The sequence below is a fragment of the Antechinus flavipes genome, chromosome 2, assembly GCF_016432865.1.
Source record: "Antechinus flavipes isolate AdamAnt ecotype Samford, QLD, Australia chromosome 2, AdamAnt_v2, whole genome shotgun sequence".
NCBI classification, from domain to species: domain Eukaryota; kingdom Metazoa; phylum Chordata; class Mammalia; order Dasyuromorphia; family Dasyuridae; genus Antechinus; species Antechinus flavipes.
Genome location: NC_067399.1, coordinates 542,938,400 through 542,964,628, shown reverse-complemented (window position 1 = coordinate 542,964,628; position 26,229 = coordinate 542,938,400). Strand labels below are relative to the sequence as shown.

General features: G+C 41.0%; 1 protein-coding gene across 2 annotated transcripts in view; it reads right to left on the bottom strand.

Moving 5' to 3' along the window:
- DAPK2 (death associated protein kinase 2) overlaps positions 1-26,229 on the bottom strand; it is a 173,854-nt gene that overhangs the window by 10,524 nt on the left and 137,101 nt on the right. Inside the window, exons 5-10 of one of the 2 annotated variants that reach the window (XM_051980889.1) lie at positions 25,478-25,607; positions 20,778-20,826; positions 20,233-20,259; positions 15,342-15,494; positions 12,708-12,753; positions 3,687-9,823 (exon numbers count right to left, since the gene is read on the bottom strand). In XM_051980889.1, coding sequence (XP_051836849.1) covers positions 9,194-9,823; positions 12,708-12,753; positions 15,342-15,494; positions 20,233-20,259; positions 20,778-20,826; positions 25,478-25,607 — 1,035 coding nt within the window. In that variant the 3' untranslated portion in view covers positions 3,687-9,193. Of the gene's footprint in view, positions 1-3,686; positions 9,824-12,707; positions 12,754-15,341; positions 15,495-20,232; positions 20,260-20,777; positions 20,827-25,477; positions 25,608-26,229 lie in introns of those variants that run through there. The other variant, XM_051980890.1, reaches the window with a different exon arrangement.

Genomic DNA, 26,229 nt, shown 5'->3' with positions numbered 1-26,229 from the left:
GGGAGCCCAGTCACCAACTTGCCGCGGAGAGAGGGCTTCTGGCGTAGCTCCACTGAAGTCCGTCAAAAGTGTTCTCTGCAGCAGAGTCGTTCCTCTCGAGTCCAGCGCGATCAGCCAGCCAAGAGGAAAAAAAGTGTATTCTGGAATGGCTGTCTCGCCTTATATGTGAACCTTCTGAGAGAATGGGATTATGGGTTTTCTCCCATAGTGCTCTCTGGCCCAAAGAGCTTTAAGGTGTGGTGTAGAAAGTGTACTTTTTGAAGCTAGCATACTTGTGGAGTCCAATGAGTAAAGGTGGGAACACAAGCCTTAGTTCTACTTAGTACCTTGTTTCAGGTTCTGGCCAAAACAACTTCTTGTAAGATTAGATCAACTCTAATTACTTAGCAGTTAATAAGGATTCCAACAACTTATTTCCATAGTTCTCCTATCCAAACACTTTATATCCTTCAAGGCCAGCTCAAGTCTCACTCTTCCAGGATACCTTGCCCATATCTAGATTACCCCCATTGCATTGTATATTGTTTTACCACCTATAACTTTGTCTGCAGAGGCTATGATTAGGCTACCGTCTTCAGAGTAATAGCATCTTAGACATAGTTGTTTCCCATATAAAAATGTAAGTTTCTTGAGGGCAGGAATTATTCTGTTTTTATCTTTATTTATTCAATAATTAGCCCACTAGACTAGGATTTCTTAGTCTTTCTTTGTGTCTTGAACTTCTTTGGCAGTCCTCCCTTTAAAAAATACTTGTTGAGTTGGTGAATTTAGAAAAATATGGAAAGACTAGTCTTAATGAAGGATGACAAAGGATCTATACATAGATGTATAGGAATATATATGTGTATATATGTATACAATTATAAATATCTATGTATATGTATGTATTTGTGTGTGATTGTGTATATATGTATATATACATATTATATATATATATATATATATATATATATATATATATATATATATATATATATATATGTCTGTGTTTAATTGTAGCCTTATTGAAGGAGGGGGAGGTGTAGAAGGGGGGAAAAAGAATAAAGTAAAAAGTGCATAACAGAGAACAAAAGTGAAGAAAAGATGGACAGCTCTGAACACAACGTGTAATATTTGCTATATAGGCTTTCTTGAAATGGAAATTTCTTGTCCCATATTTTGAATCTTCTCATGTTCTTCTGTGCAATGTTTTTTCTTTTTCTTTTTAAATTTTAAATAAATTTTTTAAAATTCTCATTGATTAATTGAAAGAATGACTAGCAATTGGGAGATGTTCACAACTGAAGCTCATTTGTTAGAACAAAAGGTTTGTATCACAGGACCAGGATTAAAAGGCATATGCTCACTTTAACACTGACATATTATGTACATAATCTTTGGTCAAGCTCAGATCTCAGGATCATTGAATCATGGACCTAGAGTAGCCCCAAAAGCTATTTATTCCCAAATTCTCACTTTACAGAGGAGGAAACTGAAGCCCAAGAAGGGTACTTTTTACCTGGTTTCTTTGGATTGTTACTAGATCACGGATTATATCTCCTGCTTGCCTTTAATTTCATTATCAATTCATTACCCACCTACTCTTCTATTCTCCAAATGCTTCTTCTTTTACAGGCTCCTATTCAATTTGTATTTTCTGTTTATTGTTCCACTAACTGATCTTTTTTGCTCTGTATAAACTACCTCTTGCTTCTGGTACCTCATGAATTGAGACATCTGCCAATGAATCCAACTTACACCCTATGGGAGCTCAGAAAGAATCCCTGTCTAAACCCCTGGCTGACCACACCCCTGATTGGGTAGGACCAATAAAATAATCTCCTTAAGGACAGGGACTATTGTTATTTCTTTTATCATCCTCTAGAAGGCCTGGAACATTCTGAGCACAAGGCAGCCACTCAAAAAAAGCTCATTGAACTGAGGAAATTTTAAATATTCTAATCCTACCAGATATGAAGGACTTGTACTGATTGCTGTTTCTTGCTGTGGACAGAACCAAGATCATTCCTTCACCCATCTAACAAAAGAGGACACAAAGAGAGCTAGATGGCTTCCAAGCACCTTGAAGAGTCATGATTTTAGTTTGTAAGGTCCTGATCTGGCAATGTCAGGTATAGCATTTGTATCCCCAGCACCTGGCACATGGTGCCTTCAGTCAGTGAGTTAAAACCCTGCCTTAGATAATACTTAAATCCATGTTTAATTGTAGCCTTATTGGGGGAGGGGAAGGAGAAGAAGGGAGAAAAAGAATAAAAACAATAAAAATAAAATAACAGAGAACAAAAAAAAAAAAACCTCCTAGGAAGTGAAGAAAAGATGGACAGCTCTGAACACAATGTGTAATATTTGCTATATAGGCTTTCTTTAAATGGAAATTTATTGTCCCATATTTTGAGTTGATGGGCAGTTTAGGTGGTGTAGAGTGATAGTGCTGGTGTCAGGAAAACCTGAGTTCAAATTTGACTGCAGATACTTAACAGCTAAGCACGTTACTTAGCACTATTTATCTCAGTTACTCATCTATAAAATGAGCTGGAAAAGGAAATGACAAACTACTCCACTATCTCTTCTAAGAAAACCCCCAAAAGGGCTATAAAGTATCAGACATGACTGAAACAACTTTACAACAACCATGTGAGGACCATATAAGATCATATTGTGAAGAATTTTGCAAACCTTAAAAGTGATATATAAAGACTAGCTAGGAAACTTAGTTAAAATTTATCAATATTAAAAAAAGCGCAGAGAGTGGATCTGCCTTTTTCACCCAAGTCCCTTGTTCTGACTGTGGGATATTTGTTCCTTACTAGGGCAGCATATGAGGCCAAATAAGTTTCTAATTAACAGGAGGAGTGGTTGTGGGAGAGATTTTGGTGGGGGTGGGGAATCCTTCCTGTTATCCTTCTTTTGCTTCTTTCTTTGGAAAAACAAGAGTCAGCAACTTGGACTCCCATTCTGAGAGGATCTGTATTCCTTTTGTACATCCCCATAGCAAAATCTGCAGTTGATCTGCAAAATTTCAATGAATCCTTACTAGAAGAGAGCTGGCAGGCTTACTACCATGAAATATATTTTAAAAAAATTCTGATCTCATTGTTAGGAGTTCTTCACTTAAGTGAGGAATCAGATGAATTCTTTTCAATGAAGGGATATCTGCTGAGTTAGGAGAGGGGGCTAATGGAGGAAGGGAGGGAAAGAAGAGGGGAAAGAGGAAAGAAGAGATAGGGAGAGATAGAGAAAGAGAAACAGAGAAACAAAGAGACAGAGAGGGGAGGAAGGAGAGAGAGAGAAGGAGGGAGGGGGAGAGAGAGATTATATAAATCAGTGACTTCTTAGCCTCTTCTAGTCAGTTTTCCAGCTTTGTTTTTAAATTCCCAAATGCTAACTTTCACTTGGAATAAAAGCTATCTTAGAAATGGTGTAGCACTATGCACTTCAGTTCTGGGATTTGAAAGATTATTCCCTATCTCTTCCTCTCTCTTCCACTACTCAATCCTGTGTCATATGGTATTGTCACCACTCATTAGGAGCTCCAGCAGAGCTCAGGGAGAAAAGTGAAAACTCAAAACTCAACCACACAAGCTTGTTAGCATCCTTGCAAAAGGGAGAAAGAGCTGAAGCTTGTGACTAAGATAAGATTTGGGATTTCACAGGTGTGCTTATCTTTAAGAAAACATAACACAAGATTCCATGTGAAAATTAGAATTTATACAGCAAAGTACATAGTCATAATTAAAAAAACAAAATTCTTCACAAGGGTATTTATACAGGAAACACCACTTGGATGAGTTCTTCCTAAACATTTTTGAAAGTGACAAATCCTCAATGATTTCAGAGAGGGAAGCAGCTTTCTGAGAGCTATTTGACCATAGCTCTACATAGTCTCTTCTATCGGAAGGATACTGAAAAGTTTTCTAGCCTAGAACCTCCATCATTCTCAATTGAGCTGCATTTCTTCCTTGTTAAGAGATGTCCTGAGAAAACAGTTACAACTAGCTCTTTCCAGCTATTCATTCCTGTTTCTTGAATCCTTCAGATTTCAGGCAGAGACTTTCTTTAGCTTACCCAGTTGGGAGCTGCTTGATAACCAATGAATCAAGGATAAATCCATTTTATCTCCTCTGAGTTACCCGAAAGACAACTCTCTTCTCCAAGTCCCTCTGTGCTATGGAACTCAGTATTATTTAGTTTATACTTGTGGTCATCAGATATAGAGGAAAATTATTCCTTGTGAAATGGTGAAGATGTTATCAGTGCTTTAATGTGAGCACAAAGGGGGCAATTCCATTGATTAAAAAAACAAAACAAAACAAAATCCCAATCTGCCACTGGTCTGGGAGCTAAAGCCTATTTGTACTAGTCCCCAAAACCATCTATTAAATTTTCAGTGTGAGAATTTATGCCTTGAAAATTGGCAAACATTACAAATCAAGGTTCACTTGATTACGTTGTTAATTGTGTAGCCTTAAGAAAGTGATGGAGAAAATATTAATAATGCAAATTAAGCTTAAAAGTGTTACTTACTGGCATTTATTTTTTCAGAGATGTTTGCTAAATATTTACTAGAATATCACTGACTGGGAGTGAGAAAATAGCTAACCAGTTGTGTGACCCTAGAAAAATGACTTTACTTTTCTGAGCTTTGGTTTCCTCCTTTTAAAATGAGACGTTAAAAAGTAACCAGTTGTGGGGCAGCTAGACTACCCAGTGGATAGAGCACCAGCCTGGAATCAGGATTTGAGTTCAAATATGGCCTCAAACATTTAATACTGCCTAGCTGTGTGATCCTAGGCAAGTCATTTAACCCTAACTGCCTTACCAAAAAAAAAAAAAAAAAGTAACTAGTTCTTGACTTTATTTCATTCTCACAACAACCCTATGAGCTAAGGTTGTGACCAGTATTATCCCCATTTGCCAAATAAGGCTGCTGTGGTTCAATGTAAAGTTACTTTTCCATGGTCACCCAAGTGGTAATTTTCAGAGGTCTGATCTTTCTTGTCTCCAAATCAGGTCTCTTAATTAATGAATTTTGAGATAAAGTATCTAGAATGGAGAGACTATCTTTTGTGAGTTTAAATCTGGCCTTAGACACTAATTGTATGACCTTTGGCAAGTCACCTAACCCTGTTTGTCTCAGTTTTCCCATCTGTAAAATGAGCTGGAGGAGGAAATGGCAAACCACTTTCAATATCTTTTCTAAGAATATCCTAAATGGAGTCATGACCGAACAACAAAATTGTGCTGCATTCTAGTCAAATCATACCTAGAATGTTATGACCAATTCTGGTACCATGTTTTAGGAAGGGAATTGATTAACTGAAAGCCATTAGAGAACAGCATCCAGGAGAATGAATGTCTCAACACCATGCCATATAAGGATTGAAGGAAAAAAGAAGGAATGTGTAGTTTGGAGAAAAAAAGACTTGGGGGAGGGTTCGGGGGGAAAGGGAAGGACCAGTATTCACAGGGATGGTGTGAAGATCAAATGCAATAGCACAGGTATGTCTTAATTTAATCTTAAACCCTGAATCTGCAAAGCATTTTGCAAACCTTAATAAGTCATATATACATCAGATATCATAATTATTATTGTTATTTGTATTTGACAAGTATTTGAAGAGCTGTGACATATAAGAGTACTAAGTACTGTAGATTCTTTTCTACTTGGGCCCAGAAGGCAAGTCTAGAGAGATAGTGAGAGGTTTTACACGGACAGGTTCAAGCTTGTGTAAGAAAAATCTTCCTAATAATGAGTACCATCCAAAAACAGAATTGGTGGTTTCAGGAAGCAGCAGGTTCTGTTATGTGATGCCTTAAAACAATGACTGGATGATCACTGGGAATGGTCCAGAGGTGATTCCTGTGTAGCACAGGTAGGACTCTATAACTTCTGTAAGTCTCTTTCAAGTTTGAGATTCTGGTTCTTATTAGATTTTATTTAATTAATTAATTTATTTATTTTGCTGTTAGTTATACTGGATTTAGCAGGATTAAAATTCTGTTGGCTGAATTAATCCTATTCTAGTACTGATTGTCTGACTCATTTGGCTCTTGTCATTTAGCTGCTGCCTTGCACCAACGTCAGTGTTCCTATGTGCAAGTCTTCTTTCCTCAGTAATTTATGCTACAAAGTGCCTTGCATAATTAGGTACCTAATTAACAATTGGTTGAAAGATTCACTCTATCTGGAACATAAGGGCATCAGACCTCCAGCTGCTCTGGTCATTATATCAGATCATGAAGGCAAAAGTCACAATAGCTCTCACATTTAAATAATCAATCAACAACTAGTTATCAAGTAGTTATATTGAGCCTTAAATTTTACAAAACACTTTCCTCATAAACACACATGTGAAGTAGGTACTGAAAGTATTATTGTTCCATTTACAGATGAAAATCCTGGAAAGAACTGAAATGATTTGCTTAGAATTAGAATTGAACCCTGCTCTCCTGACGCTGGATTCATTTCCCTCTAACCTCAGTTTAATACACTATCTCAAGGTGCCACTCATTACAATGATTTCTAAGGTTTCTAGAGCTGTGGACCACAAAACTCTTTGTGAAATTGTTGGATCAGAAAGAACAAGTCCTAAGGTTTCCAGAGTTGTGAACCACAAAACTCTATGTGAAATTGTCAGATCAGAAAGAATGACAAGTTCTAAGGTTTCCAGAGTTGTGAACCACAAAGCTCTATGTGAAATTGTCAGATCAGAAAGAATGACAAGTTCTAAGGTTTCCAGAGTTGTGAACCACAAAGCTCTATGTGAAATTGTCAGATCAGAAAGAATGACAAGTTCTAAGGTTTCCAGAGTTGTGAACCACAAAGCTCTATGTGAAATTGTCAGATCAGAAAGAATGACAAGTTCTAAGGTTTCTAGAGCTGTGAACCACAAAACTCTATGTGAAATTGTCTTATCAGAAAGAACTACAAGTCCTAAGGTTTCTAGAGCTGTGAACCATAAAACTCTATGTGAAATCGTCAGATCAGAAAGAATGACAAGTTCTAAGTTTCCAGAGTTGTGAACCACAAAACTCTATGTGAAATTGTCATATCAGAAAGAACAGTCCTAAGGTTTCTAGAGCTGTGAACCACAAAACTCTATGTGAAATTGTCATATCAGAAAGAACGACAAGTCCCTATGATCAAGGAGAGGGGACAGCAAGGTGGCTCCAGCTCTGAATCAGGATGATCTGAGTTCAAATGTGGCTTCAGATGCTTAAAACTTACTATGTGGCCCACAGCAAGTCATTTAACCCTGATTGGCTTGATTTTTAAAAAAATAAGCATAAGAGCAAGGAGAGGGGACCTTAAACTTCTTAGTTCTGGTCTTCAGGTGAATTTTGGGGGCTATGAATAACTCGAGGAAAAGATAGGGGCCAAATGTTACTTAATGTAACTATTTCCTTCCTAACCTCATCTTACTGACCACACTTTACTCCTCTCCTTGAACTCTACAATCCATCAACATCCCGACCCTCTGACTAGTTCCTCCATAAAATACTCCATCTTCTGTCCCCAGGCCTTTTCAGAGCTTTCCCCCCATGCTTGAGAAGTATTCTGTCCTCGAGTCCACTCCTAGCTTCCCTCAGGACTCCGCTCAATGCCCACCCTCTGCAAGAAGTCTTTTGTGGTTCTGGTCCCACCCAGTTGTCCTCTAAGGTTCCCTCAAATCTATCCCTATATACATCTCATATGTATACTTATGTGTCCTCCATTAGAATGTGAGTTCTTTGAGCAAGAGGACTACTATTTTGTCTTTCTTTCTATCTCCAGATTGTAATACAATGCCTGGCACACAGTAAGTGCTTAATAAATGCTTACTGACTTGTCATGTTGCTTTCAGCATATAGTGGTGGCAGTGAATTTGGCACGAACAGTTCTTGGGCAGGATCCTATATGGATAATGAATTTTTCAAAACATTCAAATTGCTCTGGGAAGATACCTGCCAATATTATGCCTATATGCTCCTTAGGAGATTCCCCCCACCTTTCTTTTGGTACCCTTAGTCCTTAAGTAGCGAGTCTGTTAACTAATGATTTACTGTTTTTAGGCATCTATTTAAATGAATGTTACATCCCCAATTAGAATGCATAAGCTCCCAGAGACTGCTTTTTGCCTTTCTGTATATTAATTACTCTTCCTTCCTCTCCAACTTAGTAAGGTTCTTGGTACACAATAAATGTTTATTGACTTATAGATTCTATGCATCTCTTTCTATGAGTGTTACCTCTCCCATGGGAAAAAAGGACTCTGTCTTGAGGATGATTGTTTTTTGCCTTTCTTTGCATTCCCCTTTCCCCTTCAACCTAGTATAGTGCCTGGCACTTAAAAAATCTCTGTTGACTGACTTAATAATGATTATATACATTTATTTAAATAAATCTTACTTTCCCCATTAGAATCTACAAGCTCCTTATTAGAATAATATATTAAAAGATAATATTAGTATTTTAGAATATACAAACACCTTAAGGACATAGACTGCTTTTTGCCTTTCTTTGCACTCTCCTATTTTCCACATCCCCATCCTGCCCCCATCCCCCAGTACAGTGCTGGGCATCCAGTAAGTGCTTAATAAATGTTTGTTCACTGATTGATTTTTAGGATGCTAGGGCTCCACAGCCTTGTCACAAAGGCATAACAATAGCAACTCCTCTTCCTACTTCACGGGGTTCTTGGGAGAACTGAGGGAGGTTCTGAAAGGAGCTTCTGCAGAGTTAAGGCTGCATTCTTCTCCCAGCCTCCTTCGTACTGAGCTCCCCCAGAGAGTAAGTAAGTACCACATAACCCACATGTGTTGGCAACACAGACTAACATCTAGAGACTACGAGATGAGGAGGTGGTAAATATAACGGGGCCATCCCTCATGGCTTTGCAATAAGGGAAGTCCACTTTGCCAGGTGACTGCCTCACCAGGGCCCTAATGAAATGCTGTACTCCAAGTGTACTCCCAAGTGGGAGATGGGCTGTACTGTGCTGGGATGGGAGAGAGGGAAAATAATTTGCATCACTAATTATTGCCGGCAATTTCTGATTCAATGCTAGGATGAGGCGGTCAGTCTGAAGGGAATTGGGCGGGTGGGAGGCGAGAAGGGGATGGAAAACCGGCTGGAACAATTTCTTCCTCCCGCAGTGAGGATCCCGGCAGCGAGACAATGGAGAACGTGCTTTGGCAGACCAATTAGGCCCCATTACTGGCTGGATTCTGTAACCCTGAGCTTCAGACCTGCAAGGAAGTCTTCACTGCAAGACCTATTTATCAGTTCCATTAGTGACTCATTCACATCTCTGCTGAAAACAGGGCCAAATCTGCCTCCGCCACCATGCTCCCGCTGGAACTCATTTGTGAGCTCTTGGATCCACCTCAGGTCCTCGGAAAGTTCCTTCCTCAGAGAGTCATACTGCGCCCTGAGCTGAGCGTATTTTCCGGCAACACTGCCCAGCTCGGAGCCCACCGTCTGGACGTCTTCTCGGAGGGCCTTCTTCATGGCCTCCACCTTGCGGTATTCGTACTTGAGCTGGGAAAGGCTGTAGCGAGTCCTCTCGCTCTCCTCTCGGTACCAGGCCCCCTTCTCGTTGCAGATGGACACCAGGGCCTCCACGTCGTCCTGGAGAGAGTCGTGCGCCGCCGCCAGGTGGCTGCAGCTGCGCTCGGCCTCCGCCACGTCTTCCATCACGCGGGAGAAGCGCTCAAAATTGACGTAGGTGTTGTTGCGGGGCATGCTGGAGTGGCACTTGATGGTGTATTCTCTCAAGCGCTTCGTCTTCACCTGGGGGAGCTCTGTCTTCCTGTGCCCGGGGGCTTTGGGCTCTGCTTTCATCTGGCGAGCGTTTGGACAGAGAACCAGAGCATTAATTGGGCCCCTGAAGGGAGACCGTGGCACAAGGCAGACCACAGAGCACGTTCTTCAGCATTTCCTGCATGCAGCAGACTCTGGGAAAGCGTGGAGCGGGAAGCACCCAGCATTCCCCAAGACCAAATGGAAAGGAGTAGGGTGTGTCTGAGGGAGGTGTTGGGAGGGCGACTTAGGGGAGGTAAAGTCTCCTCCCAGAGTAAGCAGGGCCCTCCCCACGCTCGCACAAAAGAGAGCGGCTGCTACGGTTTCACATGTGGTCCCAGGGCCGGTCAGTTCTTACCGTCATGCAAGATAGGCAAGCTCGATCCCAAGAGGCTCACACACAAGCAAGCAGCCTGCAGTTAGAAGGCAACAACCAACTACAGGGCTAGGGCAAACACAGCTCTCTCAAAGTAGAATGTAAACTCTGAGGGCAGTGGCTGTTTTTCTTTATTTTCTCCCTTAAGAGATAAAGACTGGACCAGTGATTACATTAGCATAGGGTGAGGAAACCCCTTTCACCCATACAGGTGGGCACTTCCTCTGAAATTTTTGAAATGACTTATGAAATGTATATTCTTAAGAGTTTTGTCCAAGCATTAAGAGGTATCAATGTTAGGACTTGAATCCAGGTGTTCTCAGACTTAAGCAGACGTTTAATAAATGTTGATTGGATTGAACTGAATCATAAAATGAATGATCAGATTTGGACCAGAAAGAGTGCCTAGGGGGACTCTCTGTGGCACGTTGTACCTCCATGCATCAAAAACAAGAGAGGAAAGGTGACCATCTCAAAACAATTCCCACCTCTGCCCTGCTTTGAATGCATTATTTCTCCTTAACTTTTCAAAATTTGACTTTATCTTATGGGGACCAGCCCCCAAACTACCTCTTCTGTGACACTTTCCCTGATGATTCCAGTTCCATACTGATCTCCCTCCTGAAAACTTCCATAACACTTATTGGTGGTGTTTTTTTTTTAAAAACCCATTTAGCACATACACTGCCCTGGGTTACTAGTCATACTCCAGAGGCATCTAGTGGGTGCTATGGATAGAGGATTAGGCCTGAAGTCAGAAAGACTCGTCTTCTGGTGTTCAAATCTCAGACACATACTAGCCATGAGACTCTGGGCAAGCCACTTAACCCTGTTTGCCTCAGTTTTCTAATCCATACAATGAGCCAGAGAAGGAAATGGCAAGTTACTTTAGCATTTTTGCTACAAAAACCCCAAATGGGGTCACAAAGAACTGGACATGATTGAAATGACTCAGCAACAACAATAGTTATACTCCAGTATTTCAATGACGTGTGGAGATGATCCTGGAGACCTGAAGGACCTGCCAATAAAGTACAAGCTTTGACTGAGCTTTCTGGGAGGAAAAGATTTCAAATGCAGGTCAGTGCAATCTGAGGAAATTACATCAACCCTCTTAGTCCCTTAGACCAAGTCCTAAGGAAGGTCTTAATGCATTTTAAGAAAAACTCCAAAACTGATCCTCTTTCTATCACTATGGTCCCACTACCTTCCTCTCTGGTATCTAAACTTTAAGGGACAGCTCTCACAGCAAAGTGCAAAATGAAAGAGGAAGACAAGATATAGCCTGGAAATTCAGAGTGCGCAGAAAATACCTCAGAAAATACTGAGGCCCAGGGAAACTTAGAATTTTGATCTGACCTGCCATCTTGAGTACTGAGATGTCCATACTCTGGGCCATATTTTCATTCTGTTTTAGACCATAAGAACAAGCCTAGATGACTTCTAGAGATCCAGATATGAGTCTGGGAAGGCTTTGGACATGAGAATTGACTAGTCCTTACTAGAATGGCCTCCAGGATTTACCATTGTTGCTAGATTTCAGCGTAATCCTTAATCATAGAGTCAGAATTTTACAGCTACAAGGGAGCTTGGAGACAGACTCATTTTACAGATGAGGAAAATGAATTCTACAAAGGTGAGTGACTTGCTAAAAGTCCATACTTAATCTATCAAAGATAAGAAGCATTTACGAACTCTCCCAACGCTCCCGACTCATTTCTCTAGAAAGTAGAAAGTTGGATAGGTGCAGTTCTCTGAACAAAGAGTGGTTACAAGGGTGACCATAAAGGTAATGGGCAGGAATTTCCTTTACACAAAGGGCTGGCATCTTTGGGGGGCAGAATAAGAAGGGGGAAGGAGAGAAAGGAACCACAATAAGCTGAGTTGTTTCTGCCATGGCCAAGTCTACCCAAGTTTCCTCCTTCAGTCTTCAATCCAGAAACACTGTTTCCAGGGTCTTTTCTCATCTACATACAAGTACATTCCTTTCACTCCTGAAGGAGGCCAGAATAGCCAGATTGGGGCAGGAAGAAGAAGGAAAAGGAAAAGAAGTATGTTGCTGGTTTTGAATATGTTACACTATGACAAAATATGAAATGTAGATCATTTCTTTAAAAAAAAAAACTGGAGCTGACATTAGGATGATTATGGAACATAAGTGACCCCAAGCTCTTCCTGTCCATGAACTCCCTGTGAAGTAGGCCTAAACAAAGAGGTTTTCATTTTCATTTGTTTTGTTCTTTTTTTCTCCAAATAAGGTTCAAAACTTTCAATGAATCAGCAAAGCAGTTTAAATTAGCATCAGCTCATTCAAATAAACCATGGCAGTTTGGTTAGCCGGTGTCTAACATTCACTAGGGTCGAGTGTAACACAGATAAGTTTGGCATTGGACGGTGTGCCAGCTGAATAAGTAATGGATGCTGAGTGGGGTAAAGGGTGTCTCTTAATCTTGGGCCATATTATAATTCTGGTAACTGAGCAAGATGAGTTCAAGTTCAGGCACTGAAAAAAAAGCATCACCTGCACTTATGCAACACATCTGTTCTTACCGTGATCCAGGGATGAGTGAGTGCTTCTTGGATTGTGAGTCGTTTCCTGAACAAGAGACAGAAAAAACTGCATGAGGAGAATGTCTGTTTGCAGCAAGCTCCTCTCCCAGTATTTACAAGTATTAAAACTTTCCCCTTCCAATTGCTGTTGTTGTTTAGTCATGGAGTTGTGTCCACTCTTCCTGACCCCACAGACCCACAGACCACCCCACCAATGCTATCCAGGGAGTTTTCTCAGCAAGGATACTGGAGTCATTCACCATTTCCTTCCGCAGGGGATGAAGGTAAACAAAGGTTAAGTGACTTGGCCAGGCTCACACAGCTACTAAGTGCCTGAGGCCAAATTTGAACTCAGGTCAACATTGGAGAACATAACACAGGATAAAAGCCTTTAGGAGCTCTGAGTGTGCCATGTACTCCTGGGAAAAAGCACATAGATAAAAGCACTCAGTTATTAAAGTGTTCCTAATTAAATTCCCCAACATGGTCTCATAGTAGAAGAGGTTTGTTTAGTTCACAGTCCTCCTTAGCTTCCATCCATTGGACAGGTCATAAATACAAAATTTGGTTCTTTTTCCGAGCTCTTCCAAAGGTCAAGGGCTTTTCCATATTCCTTTGATTTTTGTTCCATGGATAATGGAATTTAGAGCTCAGAGGGAAATTAGGGATCATTTGGACCAACAGTCTTATTCTACAAATGAAGAAACTAAGATCTTGTGACTTGTCCTGGAACTGCTGCTACTGCTTTTTGACCCAACCAGATTCCAGAGACTGTGCCTGGGAGAAGCTAAAGCACTTGGCTTTGAATTCCCTAGAACCATACTTTTTCATACAGACTATCACTTACTTTGCTTCCAAGAAAGTTAGCTATCCTGATTTTCACTTCCTGTTCTAAGAACTGTCCAAAAAAAGAAAGAAAGAACTAAAGAATTTTATTATTACTTCTGGAATGGAAACACATTAGTTTAATGCTCCTTGTGACTTCCCAGGCCAAACATCCATCCCTGGACACTACCCTCACCCCCATGTATTAGTCACTTATTCTATGATTTTCTAATCAAGTTAAAGAAGGGGCCTGAATCCATAGGTGAAGGGGGAATCGGGGAAGTTTAACCTGGAAGAAAGAACTTACGGGACGGGTCACAATGGCTGCATTAAATCTTTAATAAATGCTTGCTAATTGATTCATTTGCAAGATTATTATATGTAAGATCACTTAGACTTTTTCTGTTTTGGTTTCAAAGAATAGCACCAGGGAAAATGGGTAGAAGCCTAAAAGAGGCAGTTAAGAGCTAAACAAGGGAACTGGTGCATTTGGGGCAGTAGAGCATCAAGGCTGGAGTCAGGAAGACTTAAGTTCAGGACTTAAGTTCAAATCTGACCTCAGATACTAGTTTTGAGACACTGGGCAAGTCACTTCATGTTAATTGCCTCAAAAAAAAAAAAAGTTTAACAATTGGCTCTTAAAGGAGAAAGTAACAGCATTTAAAAATTCAAACAATATTATCCAAACTTCCTTTAAGTCTAGACTATCAAAAAACAAGCAATTAATCAAGCCCTAATTTGTAGCTTTTGCTGATTCCAAGGTGCAAGTGCTCATGCTGGAAATTTAATAACTGGCTCTTGATCCAGTTGGAGCTGGCTCCAACACACTCCTGACAAAAGCTATGGACAAACCATGAAGTTCAGCTGAACTTCTATGTGTTCTATGTGTCAACAAACTATGCTTGTTATGTGGCAGTTTGCAAATGATAGATCATGCTTAGATCAAATGAGGTAATGATATCTGCAATGCATTCTGTAAATATTGATGTTGTTTGTCCTTGGGGACCATGACATCAGGAAGGTGATACCATGATTTGCAAGTAGTTGGCTTTAAGTGAGGGAGGGTTGGGCAGGTTCGCCTGTCTCATTTCCCTCCCCAGAGCTACCTGGGTCCAGTGGCCAGATACACATCAAGCAAATAGAGATGCTGATTGGTTAGCTACAGATTACCCGCTCTGGCTGGGGAAAAGCTGGCACTCTCTAGAAGTCCAGGTGTGGGGACTAGAAGATTGGAACAGGCAAACTTAAGCACTGGCTCTCCTCAGTCAGAAGTCTCCCATCCACTCCCCGACCAACAAAGATGGAGCTTGGGGGCTGGAGGGGGTGTGGTGAAGGGTCTCTCCCCCTTTTCCCACCCTGTCTGCACCTGGGCTCTAACCCTTCAGCATCCAGCCCTGCTCTGCCTTTCCTAAATTTGCTGGTTGAAAATATAGGCACTTGATCTTAAATTGTTCAAACCCCAAACACATCTTGAGACAGATTGCAAAATATATTCAAGACCAATGAGCATTAGAAAAATTCAGGCTGGCTTCCAAAACCCATACGCAATTATGTACATTTCAGTATGAGAAGAACAACCCCAAAAAGCTTTGAGTAAACAGGCTGAATGACAAGTCTCAGCCTTGTACACATTTTCCAACACCTGCCAAAACAGCATAATGCTCATGATGACAGACCTGTCTTCTCAGTGGGTCCCATGCAGGTGACATATAAATCAACACTCCTTCAGAGATTAGGCAGAGTAGGTTCAACAAAAAGGAGTGGGGGGGGAGGGAGCTTATTGCCTGATAAATTCTTTTAAAATCTCACCTTGTTTCTTTAACCAGAAGCTTCCGAATGAAGTCTTTAGCTAATTCACTGGTCTGGCTGAAGAATTCCTCATCAAAATCATAGCTCACTGCTGTGATATTTGCCAGCGTTTCCTGCTTTGTGTCTCCAAGGAAAGGTGAAGCACCGCTTAACCTGAGCTCAAAAAAGGGGAGAACTAAGTGATTTCGAGCATGAACTACGCAAAAAAAAATATATATATAAATCTGTCCCTTGGAATTTTCAGACCATGTTTTAGTTCTCATGCATTTTCCCATAAGAAAAACAAAGGTCATCCAGAAGAAGCCAATTGGCCCTGACCAATCCCACTGGAAATCAAACTGGATGAAATGTGCATGCTGACCAGATCCCGATACATAGTTAGATAGGCAGCCCATACAATTATTTATATAATAGTATTATAGACAGTGAAGTAGGCACAGGATTGAATTGGAAGATGAAAGATGAATCACATCAAGGAAGCTGAAGAACATGATTAATGGGTACAATCTTGCACAGCCATAATAGCCTGTTTTTGTTTTTGTTTTTTTCAATCACCAGTATTCTTCTAGTGAGGCTGTACGGTTTAGAATCATGAAATACAATAAATGTAGTTCATTCACGTCCAATTCCTGGGATTTTTTTTTTTTTTTTTTTTGCAAAGATGCTATAATGATTTGCCATTTCTTTCTCAAGGTCATTTTACAGATGAGGAAATTGAGGTAAGAAGTTAAGTTATTTGCCCGGAATCACAAAGTTGTTAAGAGTCTAAAGCCACATCTGAACTCAGGTCTTTCTAATTCCAGGCCTGGCTCTCTATCCACTGGGTCATTTAACTGCCCGTAAAATATAATAATAAAAGAATAAAAATTTTAGGTGACCTGAAGGTCAATGGGGAGGCACATAATGAATTTAAACATACTCTAGTATATCATTAACAATCATCTGCAAGAAATGGGTCATCATAAAATAAGCAAGGAACATAACAAACAGAAAGCCTGAATTCTTCATTAAAATCTATGAGATAGAACTAGAAGCAACAATGACAGATTTAAAACAAGCCATGGACAAGGATGACCCATAATGAAAAGGTATAGATGGCTTTTACTCTGCATCAAGGAGATATTGGAACCATTGAAATATGTACTTTTATGCTGTATTGCAGTTATGTATGTATATATTTTTCCTCCCTCCAATAGATTGTACACTCCCTGAGGACAGTATCCCATTTGGAATCTCTGGTATTTAATTCATATTTATATATTCTTTTAAAATTTGCAAATCATGTTTTTAACAACAAACTTCTGAGGGAAATAGGCCATTTTACAGATGAGGAAATTGAAGTGCAGAGATTCTCAATTAAATTAAACTAGAAATTCTGTCTTATTAGCATAAGTGCTTTCCTCTTCTCACTCTGAGGCCTCCCAGAACCAGATAGCCTGCCCACGCCATTTAATCAAGTCATAACTTTTAATTAAACATTTATTATGCATTTAGCTCTGTGGTAGGTAGCATAGGAGGTAAAAAGGACCATGAAATATAGCCCCTGCCTGCAAAAAGCTTATAGTCTAGTAGAGGGGACACATATGGAAATAACTAGAGGTATGAAATGATAACTTGGGTATAATGCATGGCAAATAATTTCCATAGAAGTAAAGATTTAGAGCTGGAAGGATCCTTAAGGATTATACAGTTGCTCCTTCCATATCATGACTTTCCGTATCTCAGTTTCAAAATATCAGGGTTGGCATAAAAAATTAAATGGGAATTTTGCAGAAGCCTCAGATGACACTCAAAATACCAGCAAACAACACAGGAAATGTTCAGAAATTCAGAAATACACGAAATATATGTATGGCATATAATATCAACATACTTTATCATTTAATACCACAATAATTTAGATCTTCTCTGGTATGGAGTAACAAAATTTTAGAAGTATTTTCTAGATTGCAGTGGGTGCAAACTGCTGTAAAATGAAAACTTTAATTGTATACCCAAACCCTTTTCTTATGGTTGAGGAAACGAGAGATGAAATAATTTGCCCCCAAGATCACACTGGCAGAATTTGAACCCCAGTCCTATGGGTCTCAGGCCTCCTGGCTCTTCCTCAGGAAAACCTGAATCCAGATCCAGCCTTACTAGCTGTAGGACCCTGGGCAAGTCACTTACCCCTGCTGACTGCAGTTTCCTCATCTGCAAAATGATGTGGAGAAAGAAGTGGCAAAGTTCTCCAGTATCTTTGCCAAGAAAACCCCAAATGGGGCCATGACTGAAAGAACCGAGCAACTTCTCACTCCAAATTAAACATCATTGCTTTTCCAGAACTGCAAAGGAGTGACCTAAATTAGTCAGAGAGTCTTCAAGACTCAGTTTAGACCTTAGTTTTTGCAGGAAGCCTTTCTTGACACCCCTCCCCCCACTGTTCCCACACCATCTGCTAATGTCTTACCTCTGAGAGTACCCGGCATTTCTCCTTATGTATCTTGTCTGTATCTACTTATTTACACTTTGCCTTCCTCAGTAGAATGTGAGCTTTTAAGGCCTGCTATAAAAGGGCTCCCATCTACCTTTCCAGCCTCCTTTCTCACTTCCCTTACACATCAGTCACACTGAGAGACCAGCTGTTCCCCAAACTCAGCGTTCTATCTTCCCCCTCTGTATTTCCATAAGTCATCCCCCATGCCTGCAGAGTGCTCCCTCCTCACTTCCACCTTTTCACGTCCTTTAAGGGCTAGCCTTCCTCCTTGAGCAGTCGTTATTATTCTCTCTCTCCTCAAATAACCTTGAATTTCTTAATTATCTCACATGTTATCCCCCCTGGAGCTTGTGAGCTGATGGAGGGACGTTTTGTTTTTCTCTTTGTAGACCCAGCCCTTGGCACAGTGCCCTATACCTAATGGGCATTTCATTTTAATGTTTATTGAATTAAAACCGGTGGAGGAGGGTGGGTTACAGACCTGCCAACAGGGGACCCCAGCACTTCTACAAGACTTAGCCCTCAGCTGAGTTCCCCCCCAACTCTGGGGAACATGTGCACACAAGCACACTTTCTCTTCTGCACCACGCTGCCCCTCTCAGGTGGCAATCTGGGGGAGACTCTGGGGCTCTTTCAGTGGCTCCCAGCTGGCTCTGAGCAGGAAAGGTTAGGAGCTACTACTTGGCCATCCCACCTGGAGATTTCTGGCACAAAGATAATTGCTAAACATTTGCTGATTGATTGAATTTGGGAGTTAGCTGTAAAAAGATGATAAGATTCATTTCCATTGGATGCTTCCTAGGAATTCCTCTGAAATGCCTGGTGCAGTACATTACATAAATGGAGAAAAAGTGAGATAGAATGGAAAAAGACATGCATTTATCACATGTGATCCTAGCTGGGGACAGAGTGGGAGACCTATTAGCACAGTGTTACTTTAAATAGGAACCCAAGGACTTTCTATGGATCAATGACTCAGTAACTCTAACTGAGTGTACGTGCTGTCTCTCCCAATAAACTGCAAACTCCTTGAAGGCACAGGAGCAGCTGTTTCATCTTTGTTGTTGTATCTTGGGCTCCTAGCACAATACCTGGCACCTGACACAGTAAGCATTGAATAAATCCTTGGTGATTGAGTGATTTAGTACTCACTTAAGTCATTTGGACCAATCTGCCATCACTCTTAACCAAAACAGCCACAAGAGAGCTGTCTGCCTTGGGGAGTCAAGTATAATAATCCGAATATAGAAAATGGGGTGCACGAGAAGCTGAAGGCTAAATGTGACAGTCAGGTGCATGTGTTGTGCACGTGTACGTGCAGGCACACACAATTACTGCTGCAACTTGAATATCTTAAATAAAATTTAAAAAAAATCTGTCTAGTGCCTAGTACATTATAACTCCAAGACAGGAGGGAAGAGAGAAAAATAAGTGCAAAAAGGTAGGAGGAGAGAGAACAGAAGATACAAGGAGGCAGGGAGAAGAAAGACAACACTGGGGGGTAGGAAGGAGGAAAAATGAAGAAAGGGGCAGGGGAGGGAGTGAGGAGAATGAACCCCAAGATAAAGACCAGAACAATCCAATTTCCTTAACACATGATGGTTCTGCAGCCTGCAGTGCAGAAGCCCTCTTTCATGGTTTTAAAATAAAATATGACGCTTTTAGATTCTGACAGTAACTAAAGAAAGAGCTAAAGACTTAGGGAGAGGCTGATTAGTAGACTCTCAGGGGCACTGTAGGAACTGCAGAGACAGGCTGCAGAATATTAATTGCCATTAATAACAGTAAGTAATCAATCTTGGGAGCAATGAGACCTACAATCTTGTTTGTGAGATGTACTGCAGGATGGCTGAGCTCAATGTATCCCTTTTCAGAGCTGGGCATGGGGAGCAGCCGTTCATTCGAACCTGGGTCTTTATTATTCTCTATTTCACCCAATTCTCTATTTATAATTTTCTATTACACTTCATCCTCACCCCCTAGGAATTGTTGTTCTTGTTCAGTTATTTTCAGTTGTGTCTGACTCTTTATGGTGCCATTTGGGGTTTCCTCAGCAGAGGCACCGGACTGGTTTGCCATTTCCTTCTCCAGTTCTTTGTACACATAAGGAAACTGAGGCAGACAAGGGGAAGTGACTTGCCTTCCTTGTACCCTAGGTAACCAAGGCCTAAAGGAGCAAGTTTTGTTGATCTTAAGGGAGCTAGGGGTTCTAGGGCTGAAAGAGGCTTCAGCCCCTGGTCTGAATTGGTCTGGTCCAATCCACTAATTTTACTAGGACTCATGGAGATTAAATAACTGGTCTAAGATCCCAGAGAAAGGAAGCATCAAAGGTGGGACCTGAACCCAGATCCTCCTCACCTCCCCATCCCACCTGTTGACCTGAGCTAGAACTGAGTGCCCTGCTGAGATACTTACAGGATGTAGGTGATGACTCCTATGCTCCTGAAAGACAAAAAGGAACATGAATCAGTGTCTTCCTCATTGGAATCCCAGACTTGTGAGGGACTCTGCCATAGCTGGACATCCCCCTTATGGCTCCCTGGTCTCTGAATTTCCCAGGCATCTTAAAGAAAGTTAGCCTCCTTTGGAGGATGGTGGATAAATTATTCTGAGCTGGGTACAAGCCTGTGGGCCATGCACCTTATTCTAGATCTTTTATCTGAAGTCCAAAGAGATACATTTGATGTTTCCTTCTTCTCTTAATTTTGACCAAAGCAGCAATATCATCTCATTTTAAATAGGACTTGACGGTTACACTCACTACTCAGAACTGCCCGTGGTATAGACAGAGTGATGAGGGAAGGGACAGTGCCCTAAGACCGGGGTGCTTAAGGAACTGGATAGCTGACATAGAAAACCACCCCCCAAAAGGTTGAGGAGATCATACATCTTGGGAGAACACTCCTGCGCTAAGAAGACTGAGCCAACCCTGAACTGAAAGAGATCTCTGGAAAACTTACCACATATCAGCCTCCAGCCCAAGGGGTTCATAATTCACAATTTCTGGAGCTGAAAAAAGCCAGTGTTAAAGAATCAGTAAAGTAGGATGTGACACTGAGGTGCACATCAGAGCCTAAATGGTCTCTTCCCCACTCCTTAGGAGAATAATCAGACCAGTTGTCAAAGACCTTCCTATTTCAGGATATGAAACCACAAAATTAAATAATAATAATTACATTAACATAATGCATTAAAAGCACTTTATATATGTGATCTCATTTGATCTTCCCCCAAATCCTGTGAAGTAGGTGGTTTATACCCATTTTACAAATTAGGAAACTGAGAATGGAACAGGTTCAATGACTTGCCTTGAGTCACATAATTAGTAAATGTATGAGACCAAATTTGAACTCAGGGTTTTCTTTCTCTAAATCCTTCTCAAAGTCACCTAATCTAAACTTCTCATTTTATAAGTGTAGATTCTGTAGAGGTTAGGAAACATGCTCAGGATCATAAAGGTAGTTACTAAGGCCATAATTTGAACTCTGCTCCTTTGCTCCCAAAGCCTGACTTCTTTACACTATACAAAGGGGAAATCTCAGGGCTTGGAGGAAGGTACTTGAGATTCCCTTCCAATTGTTAAAACCCAATTCATACAGTACCACCACCACTCAAGGACATTGTTAAAACAGAGACTGTACTGGGGAGGGCAGTCAAGGTGGTGGTGAAAGGTCTTGGGGCCTTGCTACATGAAGGATCTGGGGGTGGTTAGCTTGAGAATGAAAAGACCTAGCTCCCACTAAGTGATGGCTGCCTTCATGGATGGGCAAGACTGCCTTAAGCAATAGGGATGGGACTTGTTTAGGGCTGGTCTCAAAAGCAAGACAAGAGAAACAGGTGGCTGTTGAAAGAAGCAAATTTTAACACCCTCTTCCCCACCACCAATTTCCTAAGAATTAGACCTATTCAAAAGCAGAATGTGCTCTCCTCACTGGACATTTTAAACAGAGGATGGATAACTATCAATTAATATCAATGATTAATCAAATATCAATTGATCAAAAACCACATATTTGGGTAAACCATATTATATGGTATCTAAGATCTCTTAAAACTCTGCAGTTCTCTGATTCCTTCTTAGCTGGTCTTTATCACTACTTTTTGGGACCAGCAAAACTCAGATTTCACCTCCCCTAGGAAGTCCCTCCTTATTATGCTAGCTTGGAACATGAAATCTTTGCCTCCCACTTTGTATTTTTCCCCATTATTATCACCATTATCGCCCAGTGTGATTTATTCTTTTTTTCCATAATAACTTTCAAAGCTCATTTATTAAGTTTTGGAGAAAGTGAGACTACTTCAGGGGAGAAAGGGCCCACAGTAATGAAACTAAGAGGAAACTCAGTTTTCTCATCAGCACTTCACAGGATTGTGAGCATCAAATTATATAGGGCTTTGTAAACCTTAAAATGCCACGTAAATATGCTATTATTATTATTACAACCTAGTTACTAATCCTTGACAGATTGCAATTAAGACCCCGTTTGTGGGCTCTCAGATGATCAGGTTGGAAGAGATGTAATAACTCATCTAATTCAATCTTTATCCTAATCCTGAATCTGGCCTATAACATACCTGACAAAGTGGTCATCAACCTCTGCTTAAATAACTACAGCAATGGACAATATGAACTCCCTAGGGCATCCTATTTCATTTCTGGTCAGCTCTAATTGTTGGAAGTGTTTCCTTCTATTAATCGGAAATGTGCATTCTCCATAGATCCTGGCACAAGGCTGAGTTGTTATTACTCAGAATATTTGCTAGCTCACTGGCTTATCAGAAGATGGAGTCTGTGGTGGAGGAGGATAAGAAGGGAGAGGAAAGGGGATGGGGAGAGAGAGGGGGGAAAGGAAGGTCACTCTGCCAGAGGGAAGACTTCCTTTTTGCAAAGAATCCTGGGGTGCGTCATCACTTCCACTCACACCTCTGGATCAAAGGGCCTTCCTTCCCACTGGGGTGCCAGGGGTTAAGAATAAATTCCCACATGAAAGCTGCCCTGCATCAAATGCATTTCTTCTTTTAGCTGTCTCCACAGGGGCTATAATGTTGATCTGCCACCAAAGGACTGACTAGATTTAATTCCTGATCTAAACAGCTGTTCAATTTTGGACAATTATATAAGTTTCTCTGGATCTCATCTCTAAAATGAGTGTTGTTAGACTGAATTTGGATGGGGAAAAAAAAGACATTTGTATTTCAATATCACAGAGTTTCCTTTATAATCTTATGAATTTTATTTTATAGATTTGAGAGCAGTATTCTAAGAAATAGGTGGCGTCTAGGTGGTACAGTGAATGAATGTCAGGCATTAGTAAGGAAGTCCTGAGTTCAAAGCTGACCACAGACATTAGCTATGTGACCTGGGCAAGCTACTTAACTTTCTTTGCTTTAGTCTTTTCATCTGTAAAATGGGCTGGAGAAGAAAATGGCAAACCACTCAGTATCTTTGCCAAGAAAACTCCAAATGAGGTCACAGAGAGTTGGACATGATCAAGTAACAACAGAAACAAGAATTCTAAGAAGGGGGTCATAGGTTCCACTGAACTAACTTTCTAAGGGGACCACAACACAAGAAAGGTTAAAAATTCCTGGCCTATATGACCTCAGCTTAGAACTTACTCCTATCTCTGACTGTTAAAATCTTTCTTTGTATTTAGAGGTACAGCTCAAATGCTATCTTTTCCATAAAGGTAGAACTTCAAATTCATTCGAAAATGATCTCTACCACTCCATATTCATTTTTTAAAATTTCCATCAATATCTTTTGTTTTTACATTACCTTTATTTCCACCTGTGCCTCTATCTAAAGAACCATCCCTCCCTAAGAATTAAAAAAAAAGGAAAAAAGCAGTTCTGAAAAACCAGCCAACATATTAATTATGTCTATCAGTAACTGCTTTCACTGAAGTGAAACTGAATACACAGAGGTAAAGTGACTTGCCTCACAGCTAGGATCTCAAGTTAGTAATTGTTGAGCACATGCCCTGCTTTGAATCCTTGGCTGTAGGAAGCTCTCTCTGCATGTGTATACAGGTCTAGTACCTTTACCTTTTTTTCCCCCATAATCAATCATTTTCTCTCTAAGTGTCTCGGATCTAGCAAATACTATTTAATCCTTTTATTGTTATTTAATTGCTCCCATAATCATGCCTTGTCTTTCCAATTAGATTATAAACTCCTCAAGGGCAAGGTCTGGCTCCTATACAATTCAATCAATGCAACAGACATGTGTCAAGCAGCCCTCTTGACCTAGATAAATTCAAGGGGAGGCAGGGAAAAAAAGAAAAGAGAGAGAGAGAGAGAGAGAGAGAGAGAGAGAGAGAGAGAGAGAGAGAGAGAGAGAGAGAGCGCGCAAGCCCTCCTTTCTTGGTCTGTGATCCAGACAAATCTGCCTCCTCTCTGTTCCTCCCAAGTGACTCACCATCTCCCTTTGCATGGGCTGCTCCCACGCTTTGCTTCCAATGTCTCCTCCTTACCTCTGGCTCACAGAATCAGTCTCTTTTCCTTCCATCATCCTCCATGGGAAGCCTTCCTTGGTGCCTTTGATTGCTAGTGCCCACCTCTCAAACTAAACTACCTAGAATTTAACTACTTTGCATTTATTCTTTATAGATGTACATAGATACTCATTGTCTTCCCCTATTAGAATGTAAGCATCTTACAAGTGGGAAGCAGCAGATGGTGGAGCAATGGACCCTGGAGTCAGGAGTTCAAATCCAACTTCAGACAATTACTAGCTGTGAGATCCTGGGCAAGTCACTTTACTTCTGTTTGCCATATTACACTGAAGAAAGCAAATGGCCAACCACTTCAGTATCTTTGCCAAGAAAGTTCCACAGATGGTGGCTTACTGGTTATGTGAACTGGACACTGTAGTCCCCCACCCCAGACTCCCCATCTCTAAAAACAAAAATAATAATGCATGCTGCCTGCCCACATAGTCACTGTGAGTCTCACATGAGAAAAATCTATTCAAAAACACATTGTCACTTCAACATTTCTGCCCTGTATCCGGAGCAGAGGGAGATCCTGGAGGTGGCTTTGGATGCAGATGGTTATTCTCCAGGGGAGAGAGATAAGGCAAGCGCCCGAGAAAAGAGGGCCCTGGAGCCTCCCACCAGCTCACTTCTCCTTTTGCCTACATAAAGGAATGGGAATAAAGACATTGGGAGGTAAGTAGGTGAGTGGGTGGATCTGGCATCTGGTAGATGATTGTTTTGTTTTGTTTTTTTTCCTTTTAGATGATCAAAAGCTATTCCAGAAGGCTGAGTTTACTGGAATTCAGGAGGGTGAGGCTACTTTAAATCTGGAAAATAAGCTCCAGTGAGAATAAGGGCTAGGAGCAAGGAGAAAAAGAGAGAAACTTCTCTTCCCAGAAGCCAAGGAGGGTTAGCTAGGGAGCTACAATCCAGTGGGAAAGTGAGGAAACCTCACCCTACTTCGATGCTCTCCTTCTCTAAAGCAACAGAGTTGAATTTTTCCTAGCAGAAGTCCCGAAAGGCCTTTATTTCTTCCCCAAGCCCAAGCACAGCATTCCCAGCCTGAAGGTGCACAATGGAGGAGAGAAAGGATGCTTTTGAGAAGCCCTCACCTTCAGAGCCTCCCTTACCTTTTTTCCTGCCCAACTATCCTCTGTCAGGGGCACAGAAGCTAAACTTACCTACAAATTCTGGGGTCCCAAAAATGTTCTTAAATTCCACTCCATCTTCAATTTCATGAGCCAGGCCAAAGTCGATCAACTTGATGTGCGGAATGGGAATATTCTTATCCAGAAGCATAATGTTCTCTGGCTGCAGAACAAAAGAGAGAAAAGAAGACGGTAATTAAGGCTCTGGCTTGTGTTTTTAGTGAAGGATTTGGGGCAGGGTTCTGTATTCTTTTTTAAGCTACTGAAACAGAAAAAAATTCTAGCTTGTTTTTGTATCCTTAATCATCTTCTGTGAACTCAAAACAGGCCAAAGAGAGAGTATAAATATATATCCCAAGCTCTGGGCTTTACTGGACTGTTGGGGATAACAAGAGAGTGGGCGGCCCCAAATGGTGAGTCTGTAATCCCCCCCAAAAATGGGGGGTCTGAAGTCCTCATTCAGCCTCTAAAATAGATATCAGGCCATTTCTCTTTCCTGGGAAGGAAGCTGTAGAATAAAATGGAGTCAAAACTAGATATGGAGGCTATATTAAACAAGCATCTAGTAAGTGTTTACTATGTTTAAGGCTGGGGGCAGCTAGGTGGTACAGTGAATAGAGAGCACCAGGACCTGGAGTCCAAATCTAGCTTCAGACACTTATTAGCTGTGTGACCTTGGCCAAGTCATTTACCCCCTATTTGCCTCAATTCTTCATCTGTAAAATGGGGACACATTAGAGAAGGAAATAGCAGAACACTTGGTATCTTTGTCAAGAAAACCCCAC